Source organism: Halichoerus grypus, chromosome 4, assembly GCF_964656455.1.
Source record: "Halichoerus grypus chromosome 4, mHalGry1.hap1.1, whole genome shotgun sequence".
Lineage (NCBI taxonomy): Eukaryota > Metazoa > Chordata > Mammalia > Carnivora > Phocidae > Halichoerus > Halichoerus grypus.
In genome coordinates, this window is record NC_135715.1 from 106724090 (window position 1) to 106745912 (window position 21823).

Below are 21823 nucleotides of genomic sequence, written 5' to 3' on the forward strand. Positions count from 1 at the left end.
TGCCCCAACTATATTAAACACTATGTCAAGGATCCAAGTTTTAGATCAATATCTATCTCTATAACCTAAACTTATTAATTTCTGCCACATCATACTGCTTTGTGAAGGTGGTATGCTTTATTTGCTGCTAAAACTATCTCCGTGAATAAAAGAATCGAGATGTGGCATCATCTTATTATACATACTAATACGTAAAAAGATGAGTTCAAAGGCTCACCTATTTGAGTTCCACAAAATCAATGGCACAGTCACAAAAAGTGTTGTAAGAAAATGTTACACCTAGTTTAAAATGTAGAAACTGTGAGTCAAAAGATTAAGTTACTTGCTGAAGATCAAATATCTCTTTAGAACCAGAGGCAGGAATTAAAACAATTTCATCTAACATCAATTTCAGACTTCTTTTCACTCCTTTCTTATTCTTACTCAGACATTGGTATTTGGCAATGTCATTTCATCATATATACTTCATCGTATTCACTCTGTGATAACATGTATCCATCATGATTACAGATTGATAAAATGCAGATAGCACAATCCACCATCTTTATTTCCACAATCTTTACGTCTTGTGGGGAACCAGTGTTTCGATGTCTTCAGGCTCTGATCAATTATGCCATATCATGTATGCTTTAATAAATCTTATCCCATTTAAATCCACTGGCAATGCATAGACATTGTTTTAGAGATTTGCGGAACATGGTTTATATCTTTAAAAACATTTTATAAAAAAATAAACATAAGGCATTTCTTTTTTCTATTTTGAGTCTTTAAAAATCTATAAGCACACTGACTTTTGCTTCTGGGAAGATACAGTAGACATAATTTTTCGATTCCTCTAAGTACAACCAAAAATCCTGGAAATTATATATAAAACAAATGCAAGATGACTGAAAAGTGGAGAGAAGAAGGCAGCCCAGCTAGGGAACTTGGGACTGAGGAGCAACATGGTGGTGAGTTCCCTGGGCTTTTTTTTTTTGCCTCATATATCCCAGACTTGGAAACGAGTAAGCTGGCATCTCAGAAATGCCAATATGCACAAACAACAACAACAAAAACCTGCTCTCTCTAGGCAAAAGACCAGAAAAGATTCTAACTAGCAAGGCGCTATTCTAGCCAAAAACCACATAAAAAACTGTAACCCACACACACCCACACCAGCAAAGGCCAAGTGGGGAACCTGAACTTAGACCCATACCTGACAGTAACGAGGTGCCCTTCCTTTTTCTACTAGACTGGTGTCTGAAGAAGCCTAGTGGAGAATCAGGACTTTTAGCATCATCCAGGAATAATGAAGCTAATCCACAGTGCTGACAGTGGAGACCAGCTGGGAAGCTATAACTTCTACCATCCTTGTCCAGAAGTAAAGAGGACAAACAATCATGCCTCAAGGGTCAATAGAGTCTGAGTGGGGAACCTTAGCTTCTACCTCCACCTGGCAGTAACAAGGCAAGACCTCACCTCCCTCTCCCATAGTGATATCAGGGAAAGTCAGTTAAAACAGAAGGCTTAAATAAGATGCAAAATTTCATACAATAAAACAACAATGTCCAGGTTCAATAGCGAATCACTCATCATACCAAGAACCAGGAAGACCTCAGGAGATCTAGTCTGGGTGACAGTGTATTGATTTCTCTCTATTTTTCCCATTAATATATAATAAATCTCCCCATGGAATTAATACACATTTTAAGTCATCATTTTAATGGATTCATAGAATTCTATTGTCTTATTCTTCCTATTTTATCACATTTCCATTTGGTCACTATTCTTAAAGATTAGAAAGTTAATTGAAATTTATTAAATTCAGATTATAGTTTGAATACCTATTCATGTCCAAGGACACTTAAAATATATGAAAGTCAATATTGATATAATAATCTGAATATTAAATTATATTTCTTGAATTCAGAGAAGCGTCAAAGACAATAAAACACCTAAGTTTCCAGTAGCCCTTTAGGATTCGCTGGTCAATGGGCTTATTTGTAATATACTTGACTGAAATGCCTGTTATGTAAGATGCAACAGACACCATCTGTTCCATATATTCCACTGGCTAATCTGTTGGAATTTAAGTTCACAGAATGCTTCTGGTAACAAATATATTCTATTCTATTTTTTGTCTATGGTCCATAGAGCTGTTCTTAGGCACAGAATCCCATGTGTTTGAGGCATTCTAGATAAAACAGAAAGATAATTTCCCACCAGGAAACCTTTCTTCACATCTCACCGTAAAACAATTACTCATCTTAGTGGTTGTCAATGGAAGCAGTTCCATCCCTTCTGGGAGTTTTGCAAAGTATTGGTTGTGATTTCACTTGATGGTGGGATGGGAGTTGGGTAGAGAGGTGGGAAGCATTGAATAGGAAATTCAGTGGTCAGGGACCAGGAATCTGGTTGTACCGTGACAGAAAGCACAATGCTATAGAATGAAGTGAGACTCAGCCAAGTTTCAAATGTCTTACAAGATTTTTTACAAAGGTGAAAACCTATTTACAATCATGAAAATCTAGACTTTAACTCCATTTTACATACATAAAGAGTATTTTTTACAGAGCCCTTTCCTATATGTTTATTAGTTTTCAAGGAATGCAACTTCTACACAAATTGAAGGGTGACTTTTGAGCTTAGGAAAGTTATCTATAAAGATAGATAAAATGCAAGATTTCATTTTCGAATAGGAATGGGAATGTTACAGAATATTTTTTTAATTAAAAAAAAAAAGAGACATTGCCTTTAATAGATGGAAACTTTACTAATTAGCATTAGATACCACAATCTGAAACATTAGAAATTAATGTTGCTTTTTTTGGCCTTGGTTTCCAAGTCTACAGATTGTCCCAGTTAGTGGTGGAAAGTTTTCAATCCACTAAAATTTATAGTGACTGTTCATTCTGATGTTGACTTTAAACCAAAAATTAAAATTTTAAAATCCAAGTATTTTACATCTTTTAAAAATTGAAATCATAGTGCCTATTTTATGATGATAGGATATGGTTTTGACCTCTCTAAGTAATTCAAACTTATGTTGCCAGAAAATTCATTTTTCTAAGCATTAAAACGTATTTTATAAGTTTCAGAGTCCAGTCCTCTATAGATTTCATACTATCATTAAAATGATATTTTAAAAAGAGTAGTATCATAGACATAAGTACAGATTTGAAAGAAGAAAGAAAGAAAGAAAGAAAGGAAGAAAAAGAAAGAAAGAAAGAAAGAATGAAAGAAAGAATGAAAGAAAGAAAGAAAGAAAGAAAGAAAGAAAGAAAGAAAGAAAGAAAAAGAAAGAAAGAAAGAAAGAAAGAAAGAAAGAAAGAAAGAAAGAAAGAAAGAAAGAAAGATGATAGATGTCTTTATTCATTTATGGAATGAAATAACTGATTCTATAAGTAGAAAAGAAATATTTGGTGCTATAAAAAATTAAAATATCTAATATCCTTATTACTTATAATTGACTAGTATTTTTTAAAAACTTGTTTTCTTATTTTTACTCAAGAGAGTTCATATCATCTCAGAGTGTGTTTGTCTAGGAGGAAGATTATCCCATATCCTTCTCATTCTAAAGATAAATCTTAGGACTTACTATTTTTGTCTGGGAATATACTCTGAAAAACAAAAAAACAAAACAAAACAAAACAAAACAAAAAAAACTTTGAGGGGCGCCTGGGTGGCTCAGTCGTTAAGCGTCTGCCTTCGGCTCAGGTCATGATCCCAGGGTCCTGGGATCGAGCCCCGCATTGGGCTCCCTGCTATGTGGGAAGCCTGCTTCTCCCTCTCCCACTCCCCCTGCTTGTGTTCCCTCTCCCACTATCTCTGTCAAATAAATAAATAAAATCTTTAAAAAAAAAAAAAAAAAAAAAAACTTTGCACAAAGTTTCTAAAAGAGTGTCAAAAATAAGAAACATCAGCAATTGCAATTTCTAGGAACATGAACAACATCTCTCTTGGAAAGGTCTGTGCCACTCAGGTAGCTAGCTGATGCCTTCCTAAGAAATGATTAACACTTACAGTGTAACTGCAGGGAGAAAGGCTATAATCACCCTGTCTTAGCCCCTGTCAGTATGTTATTGTTTCAGCTACTGGAACAACAAAAATGACAGATACAGAGCAGAAATAAAAATGAAACACAATGAAATTATTGTCTGTTTTTTTTTTTTTTTCCTTTTTCTTTCTTTTTTTTGGTGGGGGGTGGGTTCTAATAACCGGATCAGCCAGGAGGATTAAGTTATATATTGTTAAGCTGAGAATGTTTTTCTCAATAAATATGTAGGTAGAACCTCCACACAAGTTAATGTGGTATTTAAAATTAGAAAAACCCAAGAAATTATTACATTTTTATAAGTACAAGTCATATTTAAACCATGTGTGCTTCTATTTTATTATGACCTCACCCTAAGATAAAATCAAATATTAAAACGTGAGTTTGATAGAAGAAATTAAACCCATGAATGGATTTGTTAAGCTAAATATTAGTAGATAACTAAATTAGAAAAGGTAAAACATATTTTTAAAAAAAGAATCTCTCCAAACTTTATCAATTAGCTACATATAGGTTGCTTCCTTCTCATTAAAGAAGATACACTCTCAAATAATTCAAACTGTAACATCAAACTTCTTTTCAATTAGTCAGCTCCCCTGGGAATATTTGATATCTCTCTCTCTTTCTCTCTCTCTCTACTGTATTTCTTCTCTACTGTCATCTGTTTCACCCAAAATTAAAAAAAAAAACAAAAACAAAACCCACACACAACCATGTAAAGGAAATGATCTTTTCTGAGATTATTATTTCTCTTGCCACTTGTTAATTTTGTTTTGTCTCAGCCCTTCTTGACTTTATAAGTTGAACAGTATTTTTTCTCTTCTTATATTTCATGGTCAGCATCTAAGTCTTTCATAGAATCTTTAAACCTTCATAACTTTACTTCTACTTCCTAAATATCATTCTTTTTAATTGTATGGTTCTCCCCGTCACACATTTCTGCAGTGCCTTTTACAATGCATGCCAAAATATAAAAAATAAAATTCATTATGTTGGTTTGCTGACCTGTTTGAAAAAACCATATACAAATTCTAAGGAAATATATCAATTACAATAGTATGGTTGCCCAAGGGGAACAAAACGGGAGTGAGGAATGAAGATAATAGGAAACACACACACATACATACACTCACACGTGGGCCTGACACAGACCGATCAATAGAAGATTAGAATGAACTCAACTAGCTACACAGGAATTTTTCAGATAAGGAGCACTTAGCTTCTGTGAGGATCTAAGAAGAAATCTTCTCTAAAATGTATTCTTTGATTTCTAGGGCTCCAACTCAACTGCACAGGCACATGACAAATTAAGAATTGATACTGGTCACACTTTTTTACATATAAGTTAGTTAAAAAGATATAAGTGGGAAAAGCAAAAATCCTAAGTGGATAGGATATCAGAAAAATTGTTCTGCTTTGTCAACAGTCATCATGTAACAAAAGCATTTTTAGAGTTTTCTAAGACTTCTATAGCATTATGCTATATACTCCTAGAATTTTTTTTTCAAAATAAATATCATTTCTTTTCTTCCAAGGGAAATATCTTGTTATTAAATCTTTAAACTTAAGCCAGATTGCATCTTTAACCTTTCCTAAAGATATTAGGAGATGACCTAGCTTTCACTTATACTCTCAGTCTCATAGTTCTATGGTTATCTTAGTAATAGATTATAAAACAGGTAATTAATCAAGAAAATAGGCTTAAATGTATAATAGGTATCCAGAAATTTAAGTCAATTTAAAAAAATGGCATTCAAGAACAAATAACTCATATTCTGTTTACAAAATAATGATTAAAACATAAGAGACAGTGGCTAATATATAGAAATGAGTGGTAATTCCATGGCACTGACCATGAACACTATGGCATAGCAACCACAGAATTCTGATAACTGGCAAAATAATAAGGTAACTTTGGACCCATACACATACCTTTATCCAATGAACATGATAAAGTAACAGAACATAAAGATTGAAGGTAATAAAAATTGAGTCTTATGTATTATTGGAGGATGGATTATATCTACCCATTAAAAAAGGATTTCAGTGTTTTCTTTGCATTTCAAATTATAATGGTCAGGTCACCAGAGAGGGCCATATAACCAAGCAATTTTCTTAGACTATACCATTATTAAAATAAATAAAAGCATAGAGAATCCCCCCTTTTTTTGGTAAAGTTAACTCTATTCCTAAATCCATGTGACACCTATAGAAAGGTCAGATCTTTTTTTTTTTTAAAGATTTTATTTATTTATCTGACAGAGAGACAGCAAGAGAAGGAACACAAGCAGGGGGAGTGGGAGAGGGAGAAGCAGGCCTCCCGCAGAGCAGGGAGCCCAATGTGGGGCTCGATCCCAGGACCCTGGGATCATGACCTGAGCCGAAGGCAGACACTTAATGACTGAGCCACCCAGGTGCCCTAGAAAGGTCAGATCTTAACTGTTTCCTTAATTGCATGGAGAATTGAATCATGTCTTTTGTATGCAAAAGTATTATACAAAGTAAATTAACTCAATCAAAGTGGTAATGACTATAAAGAGAAAAGACAATTCTCACTATGTATTTGAAGCACTGCAGAGAGAGAGGAAAAAAACTGGTTTGTTCAAGTTTATTTCAGAAGCCTAAATTGAGACCTAAAAACCAAATTCATAAATAAATTTTGTCTCAAAAAAGAAAAAAAATGCTTAAAACTAAAATAAGTTATCTCATCAAGTACTTCCAGTGAAATAAAAAAAGAATATGTTCAAGGTGTGCTTTAACAATCATCTGGCAGAGATGTTGAGGTGGGGAGTGTTCATGTGTTCATTATTAGGTATAAAAACAAATATAAGCTAAAATCAACACAAATACTGTTCTCTAATTTTGTGAAAACAGAAGTCACTGTGAATTCAAAGATGTAGAAAAGATGACCCCATCCTCAAATCTAGTTAAGCAGATAAAATATAGGTTCATTCAAAGGTGGCTAACAATACCAAAATAAGTTTTTGACATTTCAATTATAATTCTTAATATTTTGAGGTCATATCATACATTCAGAACAGAATTACAATTATTACTTGATCTCCAATCTTTTCTTATTCTGTAGACCTTAAATTCATACACAGAGGGCTCTTTTATAAATGAGGCTTTTAGGAACAGTTTCATGAGTTAAGTGCTAGTATCTAGATTTGCCTTGGAACTCACCAGTCTGTTACACAGCCTTTCAAAAGAAAAAGAAAAAAAAAATCCACCCACTCACAGAGATCAGCCTTCTTCCACTTATTACATTAAAAGAAAACACTGTTCAATTTATCTTCAAGTATGGAATGTGTGACACAGACCTAAAAAATCATTACCTTGAAAGACAATCACTCTGTCATTAAGGAGGGATTATGGGGGAGTAATATTATTTGGAGGTTTTATGGCTTTGGGAAGGAAGTAGAGGAAGGGACAATTTTGTAAATAAGCTGTTAAGCATTTTTGCATTGGCCTGAAGTTTCGAGGTTCTTTTTTTTTTTTTGTGAGGATCTTTATTAAAATAATTTTTATGAAATTAAGATAGATGCGATAATGAAAGATTCTGAGTCATCTAAATCCTAGTTCCACCTAATTTGCATTAAAACAGAAAGAGAGATGGCCAAGTCAGCACACCCTACCTGCAAAGTGTCTCCCACTGCACCACATTTAGTGAGCAGCCTTATCCAGCAGGTAGCACTGTCCGGGAAGAGCATCCCTTCAAAGAAGCTCTCACCTGTGGCATCCTGCAGGTGGCCTCAGCCTGGACTGGTGCTACGCCCAAGTGGCTCCCACCCTAGGGTGTGGGGTTCAGGAGACAACTCCTGCCCACAGCAGTCTCATTCCAGACACAACAGAAGGGCACACAGGGGCACCACTGGAGCACTTGGTTCTGGTGACGATGGGGGGTATTCTTCTGGACCCCACAGGATACCTTCTGCATAAGACCACTACTTTCAAGACTAGGAGGTACAGCTCCACCCTAACAGAGAGTTAGGCAAAATGAAGAGAGAGAGGAACATGTTCCAAATTAAAGAAAAAGAAGAAACCTCAGAGGAAAAAACAAAACAAAACAAAAAACAAACAAACAAAACCTAACCAAAATGGAATAAGCAACTTATCTGATAAAGAGTTCAAAGTAATGTTCATAAAGACACTCACAGAACACAAGAGAAGAATGGATGAGGATGATGAGAACTTTAACAGAGAGATAGGTAATGGGCTTTTAGATATAAGAGCTGAAAAATACAACTGAAATTTTAAAAAGTATGCTAGAAGAAATCAACAGCAGATTAGATGATGCAGAAGAACAGATCAGCAATCTGGAAAACAGGGTAGTGAAATCATCCAGGCTGAACAGCCAAAATAAAAAAAAAATAATTAAAACATGAGGATAGTTTAAAGGATCTCTGTAACAACATTAAGTGCTTATAGGAGGCTCAGAAGGAAAAAAAGAGAAAGAAAGGTGCAGAAAATTTATTTGAAGAATTAATAGCTAAAACTTTCCTAATGTGGGGAAGGAAACAGACTTCTAGGGTTCAGGAATCAGAGAATTCCCAACAAAATGAACCTGAAAAAGTCTACACTGAGACACATTATAATTAAAATGTCAAAATTTAAAAATGGAGAATCTTAAAAGCAGGAAGACAAAAGCAACTAGTTATACACAAGGGAACCCTCATAAGACTATCAGCTAATTTTTCAGCAGAAAATTTACAAGCAGACGAGAGTGGCCCAATAAATTCAAAGCGCTGAAAGAAAAAATTTGCAACCAAAAATACTCTATCTGGCAAGATTTTAATTCAGAATTGAAGGAGAGATAAAGAGTTTCTCAGACAAACAAAGTTAAAGGAGTTGATCACAACTAAATTGGCCTTATAAAAAATTTCAAAGGGATTTCTTCAAACGGAAAAGAAATGGCCATAATTAGAAGTAAGAAAATTATAAAAGAAAAAAAAAACCCTCTTAGTAAAAGCAAACGTATAATAAAGGTAGTAGATCAACCACTTATAAAGCTAATATGAAGGATAAATGACAAAAGGAATAAAATCAACTGTATCAACAACAATTAAAGAATACACAAAATTTAAAAATATCAAGTATGACCTCAAAAGCATAAAACATGGTTGGGTAGTAAAACTTTAGGGCTTTTAGAACATGTCTGAACTTAGGTGACCATCAACTTAAAGTAGACTGATTATATAAAGATATATTTATAAATATGTATAAATAAATATATATTTAATTTAAAATTTATAATTATTTATAAATAAATATATATTATATATAAATATTGCAATATATATGAATGCCATTGTAACCACAAATGAAGAAATTGTATAATTACGCAAAAAATAAAGAGAAAGTAATCAAAACATGACACTAAAGAAGGTCGTCAGTCATAATGGAAGAGAGCAAGAGAAGAGAAGAGAACTTCAAAAAACATCTTAAAAACAATTGACAAACTGACACTATACATACCTATCAGTAATTACTTTAAATGTAAATGTACTAAATGATCCAATCAAAAGACATAGGATGGGTGGCATTGGTGGTACAGTGGTGAGCATAGCTGCCTTCCAAAAGACAAAGCTGAATGAATTAAAAAAGAAAAGTTCCACGTCTATGTTGTCTACAAGACAGTCACTTTACACCTACAGGCATACAGACTGACAGTAAAAGGATAGAAAGAGATATTCCAGGCAAATGGAAGCAAAAAGAAATCTGCGGCAGCAATATTTAAATCAAAAAAACAAAACAAAACAAACAGGACAAAAAAAACAACAGACTTTAAAACAGACTATAACAAGAGACAAAGAGGGGCGCCTGGGTGGCTCAGTTGGTTAGGCGACTGCCTTCGGCTCAGGTCATGATCCTGGAGTCCCTGGATCGAGTCCCGCATCGGGCTCCCTGCTCGGCGGGGAGTCTGCTTCTCCCTCTGACCCTCCCCCTTCTCATGTACTCACTCTCTCTCATTCTCAAATAAATAAATAAAATCTTTAAAAAAAAAAAACAAAAACAAGAGACAAAGAGGGCATGACAATGACATAATGATAAAGGGATCAATCCAACAAGAGAATACATCAATTTTAAATATCTATGCACCCAACATTAGAGTACCTAAATATATATAGCAGATATTAACAGACATAAAGAGAGAAACTGATAGTAATACAACCATAGTAGGAGACTCTAACACCCCAGATACATCAATGAATAGAATATCCAGAAAGAAAATCAATAAGGAAATATTAGCCTTAAGCTACACGTTAGACTAGATGGACTTAATAGATACATACAGAACATTCCATCCCAAAACTGCTGAATACATGTTTTCCAGTGCACATGGAACACCCTCTAGGATAGGTCACATGTTAGGCCACAAAACAAGTCTCAATGAGTTTAAGAAGAAGTTTTTTTCCCTATCACAACAGTATGAAACTAGAAATTAGTTACAAGAGGAAAACTGTAAAAATCACAGAAATGTAGTTATTAAACAACATGCTACTAAACAACAAGTGAGTCAATGAAGAAATCAAAAAGGAAATAAAAAAATACATGGGAAAAATAAAACTGGACACAAAATACTGTAAAATCTATGGAACCCAGCAAAACCAGTTCTAAGAGGGAAGTTTATAGTGATACAATCCTACCTCAAGAAACAAGAAAAACTTGGGCGCCTGGGTGGCTCAGTTGGTTAAGCGACTGCCTTCGGCTCAGGTCATGATCCTGGAGTCCCTGGATCGAGTCCCGCATCGGGCTCCCTGCTCGGTAGGGAGTCTGCTTCTCCCTCTGACCCTCCCCCCCCTCATGTGCTCTCTCTCATTCTCTCTCTCAAATAAATAAATAAAATCTTTAAAAAAAAAAAAAAAAAAAAAAAAAAAGAAACAAGAAAAACCTCAAAAAACAATCTAACCTTACACCTCATAGAAAGAAAAAGAGAACAAACATAGCCCAAAGTTAGTAAAAGGAAGGAAATAATAAAGATCAGAGCAAAAATAAATGAAATATAAAGACAAAAAAATAGAAAAGATCAATAAAACTAAAATCAGGTTCTTTAAAAGGATAAATAAAATTGATAAACTTTAGCCAAATTCATTAAGAAAAAACAAACAAACAAGAGGGGACCCAAATACATAAAATCTGAAATCAAAGAGTAGAAGCTGCAATTGACAACACAGAAATACAAAAGATTCAGGGCTCCCGGGTGGCTCAGTCGGTTAAGCGTCTGCCTTTGGCTCAGGTCATGATCCCAGGGTCCTGGGATCAAGTCCCGCATCAGGCTCCCTGCTCGGCAGGGAGCGTGCTTCTCCCTCTGCCTCTCCCTGCCACTCTGTCTACATGTGCTCTCCCTCTTTCTGTCAAATGAATAAATAAAGTCAAAAAAAAAAAAAAAATACAAACGATTGTAAGAGACTACTAGGAACAACTGTATGCCAACAAGTTGGACAACCTAGAAGAAAAGGATAAATTCCTAGAAACATACAATCTTCCAAGACTGAATCAGGAAAAAAAAAAAAAAAAAAAAAAGAAAACGTGAACAGAATGATTACTAGCAATGAAATTGAATCAGTAATCAAAAACCTCCCAAAAAACAATTTTACTAAACATATGAAGAAGAGATAATACCTATTCTTCTCAAATTATTCCAAAAAGTTAAAGAGAAAGGGATGCTTCCAAATTTATTCTATAAAGCCAGCATTACCCTGATACCAAAACCAGACAAAGGCACTGCAAAAAAAGAAAATTACATGCTAATACCTTTTCTTCATAAACATACATGCACAAATCCTCAATGAAATATTCAATTCAATTAAAAATGAGCAAGAGGACCTGAACAGAGATTTTTCTGAAGAACGTGCAGATGGCCAACACATACAGGAAAAGATGCTCAACATCACTAATCATTAGGGAAATGCAAATCAAAACCACAATGACATATCAGCTTATACCTGCCAGAATGGCTAGTATCAAATAAACAAGAAATAACAAGTGTTGGCAAGGATGTGGGGAAATGGGAATGGTCATCTGCTGATGGTGAGAATATAAATTAGTGCAGCCACTATGGAAAACAGTATGGAATTTCCTTAGAAAACTAAAAATAGAAATGCCATTTAATTCAGTAATTCCACTTCTGGGTATTTATCCAAAGAAAACAAAAAGTCTAACTTGAAAAGAAATACATATCCATATGTTCAATGTAGCATTATTTACAATAGCCAAGATGTGTAAGCAACCCAAGTGCCCATCAATAGATGAATGGATAGAGAACATGTAAAATATATATATTGCAATATTAACTCAGCCATAAAAAAGAATGAACCCTTGCCTTTCGTGAAAACATAGATGGATTTAGAGGGTATTATGTTACATGAAATAAGTCAAAGAAAGTCTAATACTGTATGATATCATTTACATGTGGAACCAAAAATACAAAATAAACTGACAAAACAAAAACAGACTCATAGATACAGAAGCAAACTGTAATTGTCAGAGGTAAGGGAGTTGGGGACATGGGCAAAATAGATGAAGGGGATTAAGAGGTACAAACTTCCAGTTATAAAGTAAATAAGTCACAGGGATTAAAAGTACAGCATAGGGAATACAGTCAATAATGTTGTAATAATTTTATATGGTGACAGATGGTACCTAAAGTAATTGATCATTTTGTAATGTCTATAAATGTTGAATCACTATGTTGTACCTGTAAAATTAACGCAATATTTTATGTCAACCATACTTCAATTAAAAAAAAACAGAGAAGAAATGAAAACAGTTTTATGTCAAGATTGGATTGTATTTATAGTCAAAAGTTAACACATTTTCTCTATCCTATGTCTTTATGTAACAGAAAAATCTCTGCAGTATTCGATATGCTTTTTATTAAATAAAAAATTGCTATTGGTTAAAATGGAATTCTACAGAATTTCTTTTTTTCAATGCAGAATGAAGCAGAAGCTACTAGAGATTATATAACCTTGAAATCTTTGTTGCATTATACACTCCTATGGTTTCTATAATTCAACTATCCAGATGCATATTTATTAAAAGCCAGATGAGTGGGACACAGATTTGCTCCTTTACAATGAAGATAAAGATAAGGAAATCTAGATGGATGTAAAAATGTAATAAATTTTGAAATACTTTCCCAGTTTTGGGGCCAAATCAGATTTTTTTTGATGATAAAAGTGGAGGAAAAGTAATATGTAATTCTAAGTTTGAGACAAAATTGGTTAGTGTCCTGTGGTAGGATAAAACCATAGCCTTTAAAGTAATGTTCTCTTCTCAACATTTGCATTTCTACAGGACGGAAATCTTTTTTCCCCCAATTTTATTGAAATATAATTGACATATAACATTGTGTAAGCTTAAAGTGTACAACATGATGATTTGATATTGTATATATTGCAAAATGATTACCACAATAAGGTTAGTTAATACATCCATAACCTCACGTAGGTAGAATTTGTGTGTGTGTGTGTGTGTGTGTGGTGGTGCAGGTGAGAATATTTAAAATCTACTCTTTCAGCAACTTCAAATATACAATACAATATTGTATACTATAGCCGGCCAGAAAGTATCCTGGTTTAGACAGGGATGCAAAATGGAGAGTTGAAGTCTTAACTAGGCATATATTTTTTTAAGTATCAAAAGAAATCTTTTAAGTTATATTAGAGACCTGATGACTGAACCACTTAGGGGGGCTATAATTACCATACATAAGAATACACTGTGGGGGTAAAAGCAAAGCAGGTATATAAAAAAAATAATAAATTGAAGTGGATAAAGCATTTCTATAAGGCACTGCGGAAGCATTTTCTGTATCAGTCCCTACTAGAAAGTAATACCACATCCAGGACAATGATTTTCCTGACTGCCATTTTAAAAGCATTATCCAATAGCTTCATTTAGAGTTTCTCTGCTATGTTCTTGGGCACATACTTTTGTACTGTATCCTCATAATAACCTTGAAAGTTAGGTAGAGAATTTGCATATTAGAAAACTAAAATTTATGAAGATTAAATGATTGGCCTTTATTTTTATTTTACTATTATTTTTTTACTGATGATGGCTAATTTTCATCCAATAGCTATCATTTTATTTTGTTAAAAAAATATTTAATTTATTTAAGCTAAGGAAAAAAAAACAGTTTACCCATTTCTCCCACTCCCACCACCTCTTGTAACCACCAATCTGTTCTCTGTATCTATGAGCTTCGTTTGTTTACTTGTTTGATTTTTATGATTCCACATATAAGGGAAGTCATAAGGTATTTGCCTTTTTCTAACTTATTTCACTTAGCAGAATGCCTCAAGGTCCACCCACATTGTCACAAATGGCAAAACATCATTCTTTTTTATGGTTGAATAATATTCAATTATATAAATATACTATATTTTCTTTATTCATTTGGCTATCGATGGACACCTGGGTTGCTTCCACATCTCACCTATTGTAAATAATGCTGCAATCATCATAGGAATGGATATATCTTTTCAAATGTGTATTTTTGTTTTCTTGGTTTAAATACTCAGAAGTGGAACTGCTGGATTATACGGTATTTGTGTTTTTAATTTTTTGAGGAACCTCCATACTGTTTTCCCTAGTGACTGCACCAATTTATATTTTCACCATCAGGGCACAGAATAAAGTTTGTAAGACTTAGACTGTCTCTATGGTAGCAAATGCACTTGAACAAGTTTTTCAAAAATATTATCTAGTTTTCTTTTAAACTTTATATTCAATTGAATTTGTTCAAACAATGACATATTTTGAAATCTCTTGATATACATATTTCAGGCAAGTACAAAGTATATTTTTTTTTCAAAAGTATAATTGCTTAAATCTATAATCAAGAAATTCTCAGTTAACTTACATGTCTCTGGGATCCATCATATTCACATCTTTCAATTTTTCCTAGGCTGCCATCTGAGAAATACAGCTTTTCTGCACGGTGGTCAATGGTGAGACCATTTGGAGTGAGTATGTCTGTACTGACCACCACTTGAGCATTTTTCCCAGTCAAGGTAGATCTCATTATACTTGGATGTTGTTCATTCCAGTTGGTCCAAAACATTAAACTAATTAAAATGAAAATTGTGATAATATATTAAAATTTTCATTAACAACAGAAACAGTAGAAATATGGTGATGTCAAGCTGTTTTAAAAAAAAGCAAAATTTTTTGTCTCACATTCTACGACCCTTAAGGAAGTCTAGGTAACAAGTGGAGATATGTATATTATATATGCATGTATATTTTTCTTAGTTTCTTAAATAAAACCTAGAAACTACTTCTGAAAAACAATTATCTTGTACATTCTCTCAAATAATTTGATTAAATTGAGTCAGTTTGATGTATAGTGAAAATTTATTTTAATCATGGATGAAACAGTTATCCTAAATTTTCTGTGAGTTGCAAATGTATTCTAACTTATTAATATCATGTTTCAGCATATTGAGTATAATTGTTTTATTTTTTTTATTTTTATTTATTTATTTATTTGACAGAGAGAGACACAGCGAGAGAGGGAACACAAGCAGGGGGAGTGGGAGAGGGAGAAGCAGGCTTCCCACCGAGTAGGGAGCCCGATGTGGGGCTCGATCCCAGGACCCTGAGATCACGACCTGAGCCGAAGGCAGACGCTTAACGGCTGAGCCACCCAGGCGCCCCGAGTATAATTGTTTTAGACATCATTCTTAACCTAACTATATTTCTTTCCTTTAATTGGCAAATATCAAAATCTCCTTCTCTTTCCTGGTTTGCTTTTTAGATTCTGCATTCTCCTTTGTATATGTTTTAGAGAAATACAATTAATAAACTACTATATTTCTTTAATTTCTTCTTTTCTCTTCTCTCTTTGTCAGTGTGATTTTTTAAATAAATGACAATGTTGATTTTGGAATTCCAGAGGTTAGTCTCAACTCCCTAAAAGTATTATCTGTTACTTAGAGTTTTTATAGAATGCTTTAAATCAGTGTTTGTCAACTTGTTCTTTGGGGAAGCCTTTACAAGTCACTTGAAAAACAGAGAGTCTGTAGAGTTACAGTTTCTAATCCCTATTTTTTCCATAACAGCTCTTCTCTTATTTTATCTATAGGACTGTCCCTAAAATTTTATTTGAAGACTGGTTGTTGCTGCTTAGAATGGAACAAAGAAGAGAAGGAAGGAAGGAAAGAAGGAGGGAGGGAGGGAGGGAGGCAGGAAGGGGAGGAAAAAGAGAGAAGGTGGGAAGGATGGAAGGAAGGAAGGAAGGAAGGAAGGAAGGAAGGAAGCAAGGAAAGAACAAGGAATAAAGGAGGAAAAGAAGAAGGGAGGAAGAGAGAGAGGCTGACAGGCAGGCTATTTTACATATTTGAAAAAAAATGCTTAATATATGTTGGCAGAGAAAAACTATTTGAAATAATATTTCATATTTACAGCAAGATTATATATACCATTTCCATGTATAATCATTTAAAGGTCATGCAGAATTATAACCAACAAAATTTTCAATATGTGGTTTTTTAGTATTATGCAAACACTTATTACTGAACAATATTCAAGTCACGACAAAAATCTTTCTATTTGCTAATTTAAAATAACCCCCACAATTGAGAAAAGCTGGGTCAACTATGCTCTTTGTTAAAATGTTTCATAGCCTGGGGCGCCTGGGTGGCTCAGATGGTTAAGCGTCTGCCTTCGGCTCAGGTCATGATCTCAGGATCCTGGGATCGAGCCTCACATCGGGCTCCCTGCTTGGCGGGGAGCCTGCTTCTCCCTCTCCCTCTACTGTTCTCCCTGCTTGTGCTCTCTCGCTCTCTCTGTCAAATAAATAAATAAAATCTTTAAAAGAAAAAAAAAGTTTCATAGCCTTTTAATCTATCCTATGGAATACGAGAGTGTTCTAAGTGAGCAAGTGTCAAAAATATTTTGTCCTATGAATGAGTAAATTTGCGAAAACAAATGGCATTCCACTTTCTTAAATTACACAGTAGTTTTATCCACACAGTGTGACTTTTGAAAGAAAAAGTTAAAACATTTTAAAAGTTATGCATATAATATAAAGTATTAAGTACACTTATCTGCAGTATTTTCCTAAATTATTGGTTTTAGAATTACAGAATTTCTGAAGGTATTAGTATTCCTTTAATTTCACCTTTCATTTCACAAATAAGAAAACGGAGGCCAGAGAGATTGAGTAATTAAAATTATAGTAATTGAACCAAGTTTTGAACTCAAATAGTTTTTTACCTAGAATTTAAGATTTTACTTTAAAAATTTCTGTTAACCAACTGACATACATTTTCAAAAGTGATTTGACAGTGTCATTGATATGTATAACAAAAAATATTTTTATACTTTAAATTTTAGTTATATGTAATTTTTCAATTAAAACATTTTGATGTGTTTAATTCTAATTTACAGTTCACTGTATGTTAGATGGAAGTGTAATTTTAGCTTATGTAGTAAATATAAGATAAAGCACTTATCAATTAAAACTAATCATATATAATATTGTCAGTCATCTCCCTTATGTTTATTTCAAAACTGTCTTAGAAATTCCTTTGATTAACTGCAGACACTTACTACTATCCTAAGATTCTCCTGGTGAACCGTCAAGATCAATGCAGTTGATTCAGCAACAAGCTGTATTGTGATAGGTCCGTGGTGTGAGCAGAAGCAGCTCTGCCCAGGCATTTGAAGGCCTGTGTCCATCTGAACTAAGTCACCAGAGCTTGTGAGGAATCAGCTTTCTCTCAACCTTCAGAGTCTTCATTTAAGATGAAAGTGTTAACTGAATTAAATCTAATCTCATTTCTAGCTCTGTAAGAGTGTCCAGATTTAGTTATTCACACACTGACTAATTTATGCAGTCCTTTCTTCTTTCAAGTGGTCAGGGTCAGTGTTTATCAGTAATTGTTTTTTTATTCTTCATTTTTTCTTTACCACATCTAAAAAAGAGCTCTTCTATTTCTACTTGGTAAAAGCCAGATTTGTCTGATTGTTGTTTATTTGCTTAAGAACAAAAGGACTTTCCAGTAGTAAAATATTCTTATAATATTGTATGGAAGCAGAACTTCATAAAAATCTTTTTTCTGCATAACCCAAGCTTTGTTCTTCTTTTTTCATACAATTGCTTCCTTATGGCATCTACCCCAAACATGAATTTTTTCTCATTTGTTTTGTTTTTTATTCACTCTATACCATAGCCTGAGTATTTCTTCTTGTCACAAATTCTTTGTATGTATTATTTTAAATGCCTGCACAATATGTCATCAAACACGTGTGGAAAATTTAGACTATTGTCAAGTCTTCTGAAAATATAGCTGCACATAGAGTTATTGTTGTTTTCTGTGTTTCAATTAGAGAGATTCCCAGTTGTTAAAATTACTTAATTAGATTATAGAAACATCTTTTAGTTTTTTTTTTTTTTTTTTTAAAGATTTTATTTATTTATTTGAGAGAGAGAGAGAGCACAAGAGGGGGGAGTGGGAGAGGGAGAAGCAGACTCCCTGCTGAGCAGGGAGCCCGATGCGGGACTCAATCCCGGGACTCCAGGATCATGACCTGAGCCGAAGGCAGTTGCTTAACCAACTGAGCCACCCAGGCGCCCTGACATCTTTTAGTTTTTAATACATGTTAACAGGTTTTTTTTTTCAGATTTATCATTTCAATTTATCATTTATCAATTTATCATTTATCATTTATCAGGCTTTAGTGTCTTCTTCATATACCTTTTCCAGCACAGTATTGTTTCTATTTTCCCTTTCATCATTTAAATTTGCTTTTGCTGGAATTCTCATGGAGTTGATACCTGGCATTTCACAAGCCTGGATTCTAATTATTCACATTTACAATGCTCGTTTTAAAAAATAGTTTTATGAATCAGGAAAGGAAAACTTCAAAGAATACCTGTGTCTTAAAAGTTAATTCTTTTTAAAATTAACATATCTTTGATAATCTTTGACTTATAATGAAGAAATAACAATTCACTCTTTCTTACTTTTGGCATTCATCCAGGGCTAGCACATGTGGGTGGTCATCCTCTGACATGGCAATGACTGCCTCCCTGTCAAATGCTCCTGGCCGTGTTTGGTCCACTGTATGTCTGGTGATGGATGAGGTAGTGGAGCTCGTCCAGTACAGTGTATCCCAAGCCCTGTGATAAGCAAGTCCTTCAACAGAACCCACATCTGATGGGGAAAAAAAAGAATAAATTTACACTTTTATCTACAAAAGACATAGTTTCTGCACAGAAAAGGAATTTAAGATATATTCATATATTTACATGTTATTTTAGCAATCATTTCTTCACAAACTCTCCAAAATAAGAACATATTAATTTTGATGCCTACAACTGATAGCTGATTACACACAGCAAAACTGAGCTATGAACTGGTATATTTGTCACAAGAGCAGTTTTTGCCAAATCATGTCACTAAAGTCTGAATCGTCTCACCACCCCCCCTCAAGAAAAAAAACCTCAATTAAGCAATTAATTTTTATTTAAGAAAATGGTGTCTCTTTTTTTTCATATCTCAATCATTAATTTTCAAAAAGTATCCACTGTGCAGTAATTTACAGATGCTTTTGAAAATCATATGTAGAGGTTCCCATCGAGGTATAGTCATAATGAATTTTATCTTGATACTATATCTGAAGACGTCAAGGAAAAGTTAACACATCAAAAACTACAAGAGTATCGAAAAGCCAAATCCAACACTACACTTCCAACTATTAAACAATGGTAGAGAATGTTTTAATAAGTTACTGTAGTAAGTTCTTTGATTCTATTCAGCTAATGTGATATAAAAACAAAAGAAAATGAAATTAATTACCGGCTAACATATGCTTTAAGTGCTGTCAGAAAAGATAAATGGTAGCACACAGATTCCAGTACATAAAAGTGACAATGTGAAAAACAAGAGTAATTATTTCTTAAATTGTTTTCCCAATTACTATCTTGTGTTATACAAGATAGCTGTGTTATTTTTCAGAGGTGCTTTGAGTACCTTTTTTAGTATAACCAAATTATTATAGTTTTCCCTTCTTGTTGTCTGTTTTTCTCAGAGTTATTACTTTTAGCATTAATTTCAGGGAAGGATATCTATAGCTTTGGCAGTCATGCTAAGAAATTAACATTATAACAAGCAGAGTTTTTCCACTGTATTTCTCTCAAAGAATCTCTGAAAGGAATTATTCAGCTCTTCTAAAATTAGGTAAATAAAAAGGGTTATTTTCAGGTTTAAGATGGGTAAATACTTAGTTTGATGTTCGATAGAACTTAGTGGGAGTGCAAAACAATATTAAAGTCTTTTGAACTAGATTTCTTTAATGTGATTAAGTTTTGTCATTTTTTTTTTCTACACACAACAGAGAAGAATCCACTAACAATAAAATTATTAGCTACCATTTATCGGGCACTGTCTTTCTGCTAGGCATTGTGCTATTTTGCATTCGTCACTTTACCTGTAAGCTACTCTGTGAAGTTTTATTGTTCTTCTTTTCCTAAAAAGGACACTGAAACCCAGGGTCACAGGACTGATAGAGTTAAAGTAAGATTTTTAACACAGGTTCATCTGCTTCCAAAAGCCTGTATTCTTTAGTACTACCATTTAGAGATGGGTTTATAGCCCCTATCACCAACGCTCAATCCACACAAAGCTAGAATCAAACAAATGACTCATTAGTTTCAACCTGTCTGACTCTAGGTGAATTGTATAACTAGTTATTTACTATGACTGGCCTCCTCTCACACATTCAACAAAACAATTTACAAGAAATTAATGTAGGTGATTAGTATGGAAACTTAGGCCAGAGATGATGGGGGAAAAAATATTAAACATAATCACAATAACATCTGTTAAACTCTTTTTATATGAATCATACGGTGTTCTTACTTGAGGTGAGTAGGTGGGAGATTAAAACTGATCACAGGTACTTCCATTATTAATTAAAAAAATCATCCATTCCACTGTATTTTTTGCACTTTCAAACCATGTTAGAAATGAAGCTAACTCTATTAGTAGTGTAAGCAGCATTATGCTCTTTCATCATTCACAAACAGAATGAGAAATGGTGTAGCTCTGAAAAAATCCATGTAGATCAGAATCATTCATCTACCCTCATTCTGTAACTTCCCCCTCTACTGGCTTTGACAGATCATCTTCATAGCCACCTTTTCCCTGCCGCATCAGGAAAAAACACTTGGTATCACCATGGAGATGAAGCAGACTCTCCTTTTCTATGGCTGACAGGTCCAGGTTTACCGGAGTACATAATACACCTCATTATCCAGGTACAATCTCTTTTATTTTATTTTTGTAATAAATGACAACCTGACAGTACACTTAATCATAATCTGGTGCTACATTTTAAAGTATTTCAGTAATGCACTTTTTCTCAAAAAGATATCTAATTCTCTATTTAAATTGTACTTGTCATTAACCAATAGCCAGTTAAAGACATACATAAAATTAAAAATCATGAAAAATCTTAGTTGAGATAACATTAAGATATTCATATCATTTTTATGATTATTTCACACAATGTGGGTTCGTGTGTGTGTGTGTGTGTGTGTGTGTTTGAATACTAAGGTTCCTCAATCAGTTGAACATGTGGAATAAGAACTTGGAGTTATTGATCCTGGCAGATAATTATGTAGTTTGAAAATTAAAGTAAAATGCCTATCTATCCACTCAACCAGCCCTAAAATATTAAACAGAATTAAACATCTTTTGGAACTCAAGAATGTAAAATGGGCATAATTTAAATAAGTAAATAGATAAACAAACAAATAAATAATAACAGTGC

General features: G+C 33.6%; 1 protein-coding gene across 2 annotated transcripts in view; it reads right to left on the reverse strand.

Moving 5' to 3' along the window:
- The window catches only part of LRP1B (LDL receptor related protein 1B), a 1832840-nt gene that overhangs the window by 325789 nt on the left and 1485228 nt on the right, over positions 1-21823 (reverse strand). For both annotated transcript variants that reach the window (XR_013447098.1, XM_078070743.1), the window contains exons 42-43: positions 19014-19203; positions 14904-15108 (exon numbers count right to left, since the gene is read on the reverse strand). Coding sequence is in view for 1 of the 2 variants with exons in the window: in XM_078070743.1 (XP_077926869.1) it covers positions 14904-15108; positions 19014-19203 (395 nt within the window). In the remaining variant the exon portion in view is untranslated. The remainder of the gene's footprint in view (positions 1-14903; positions 15109-19013; positions 19204-21823) is intronic.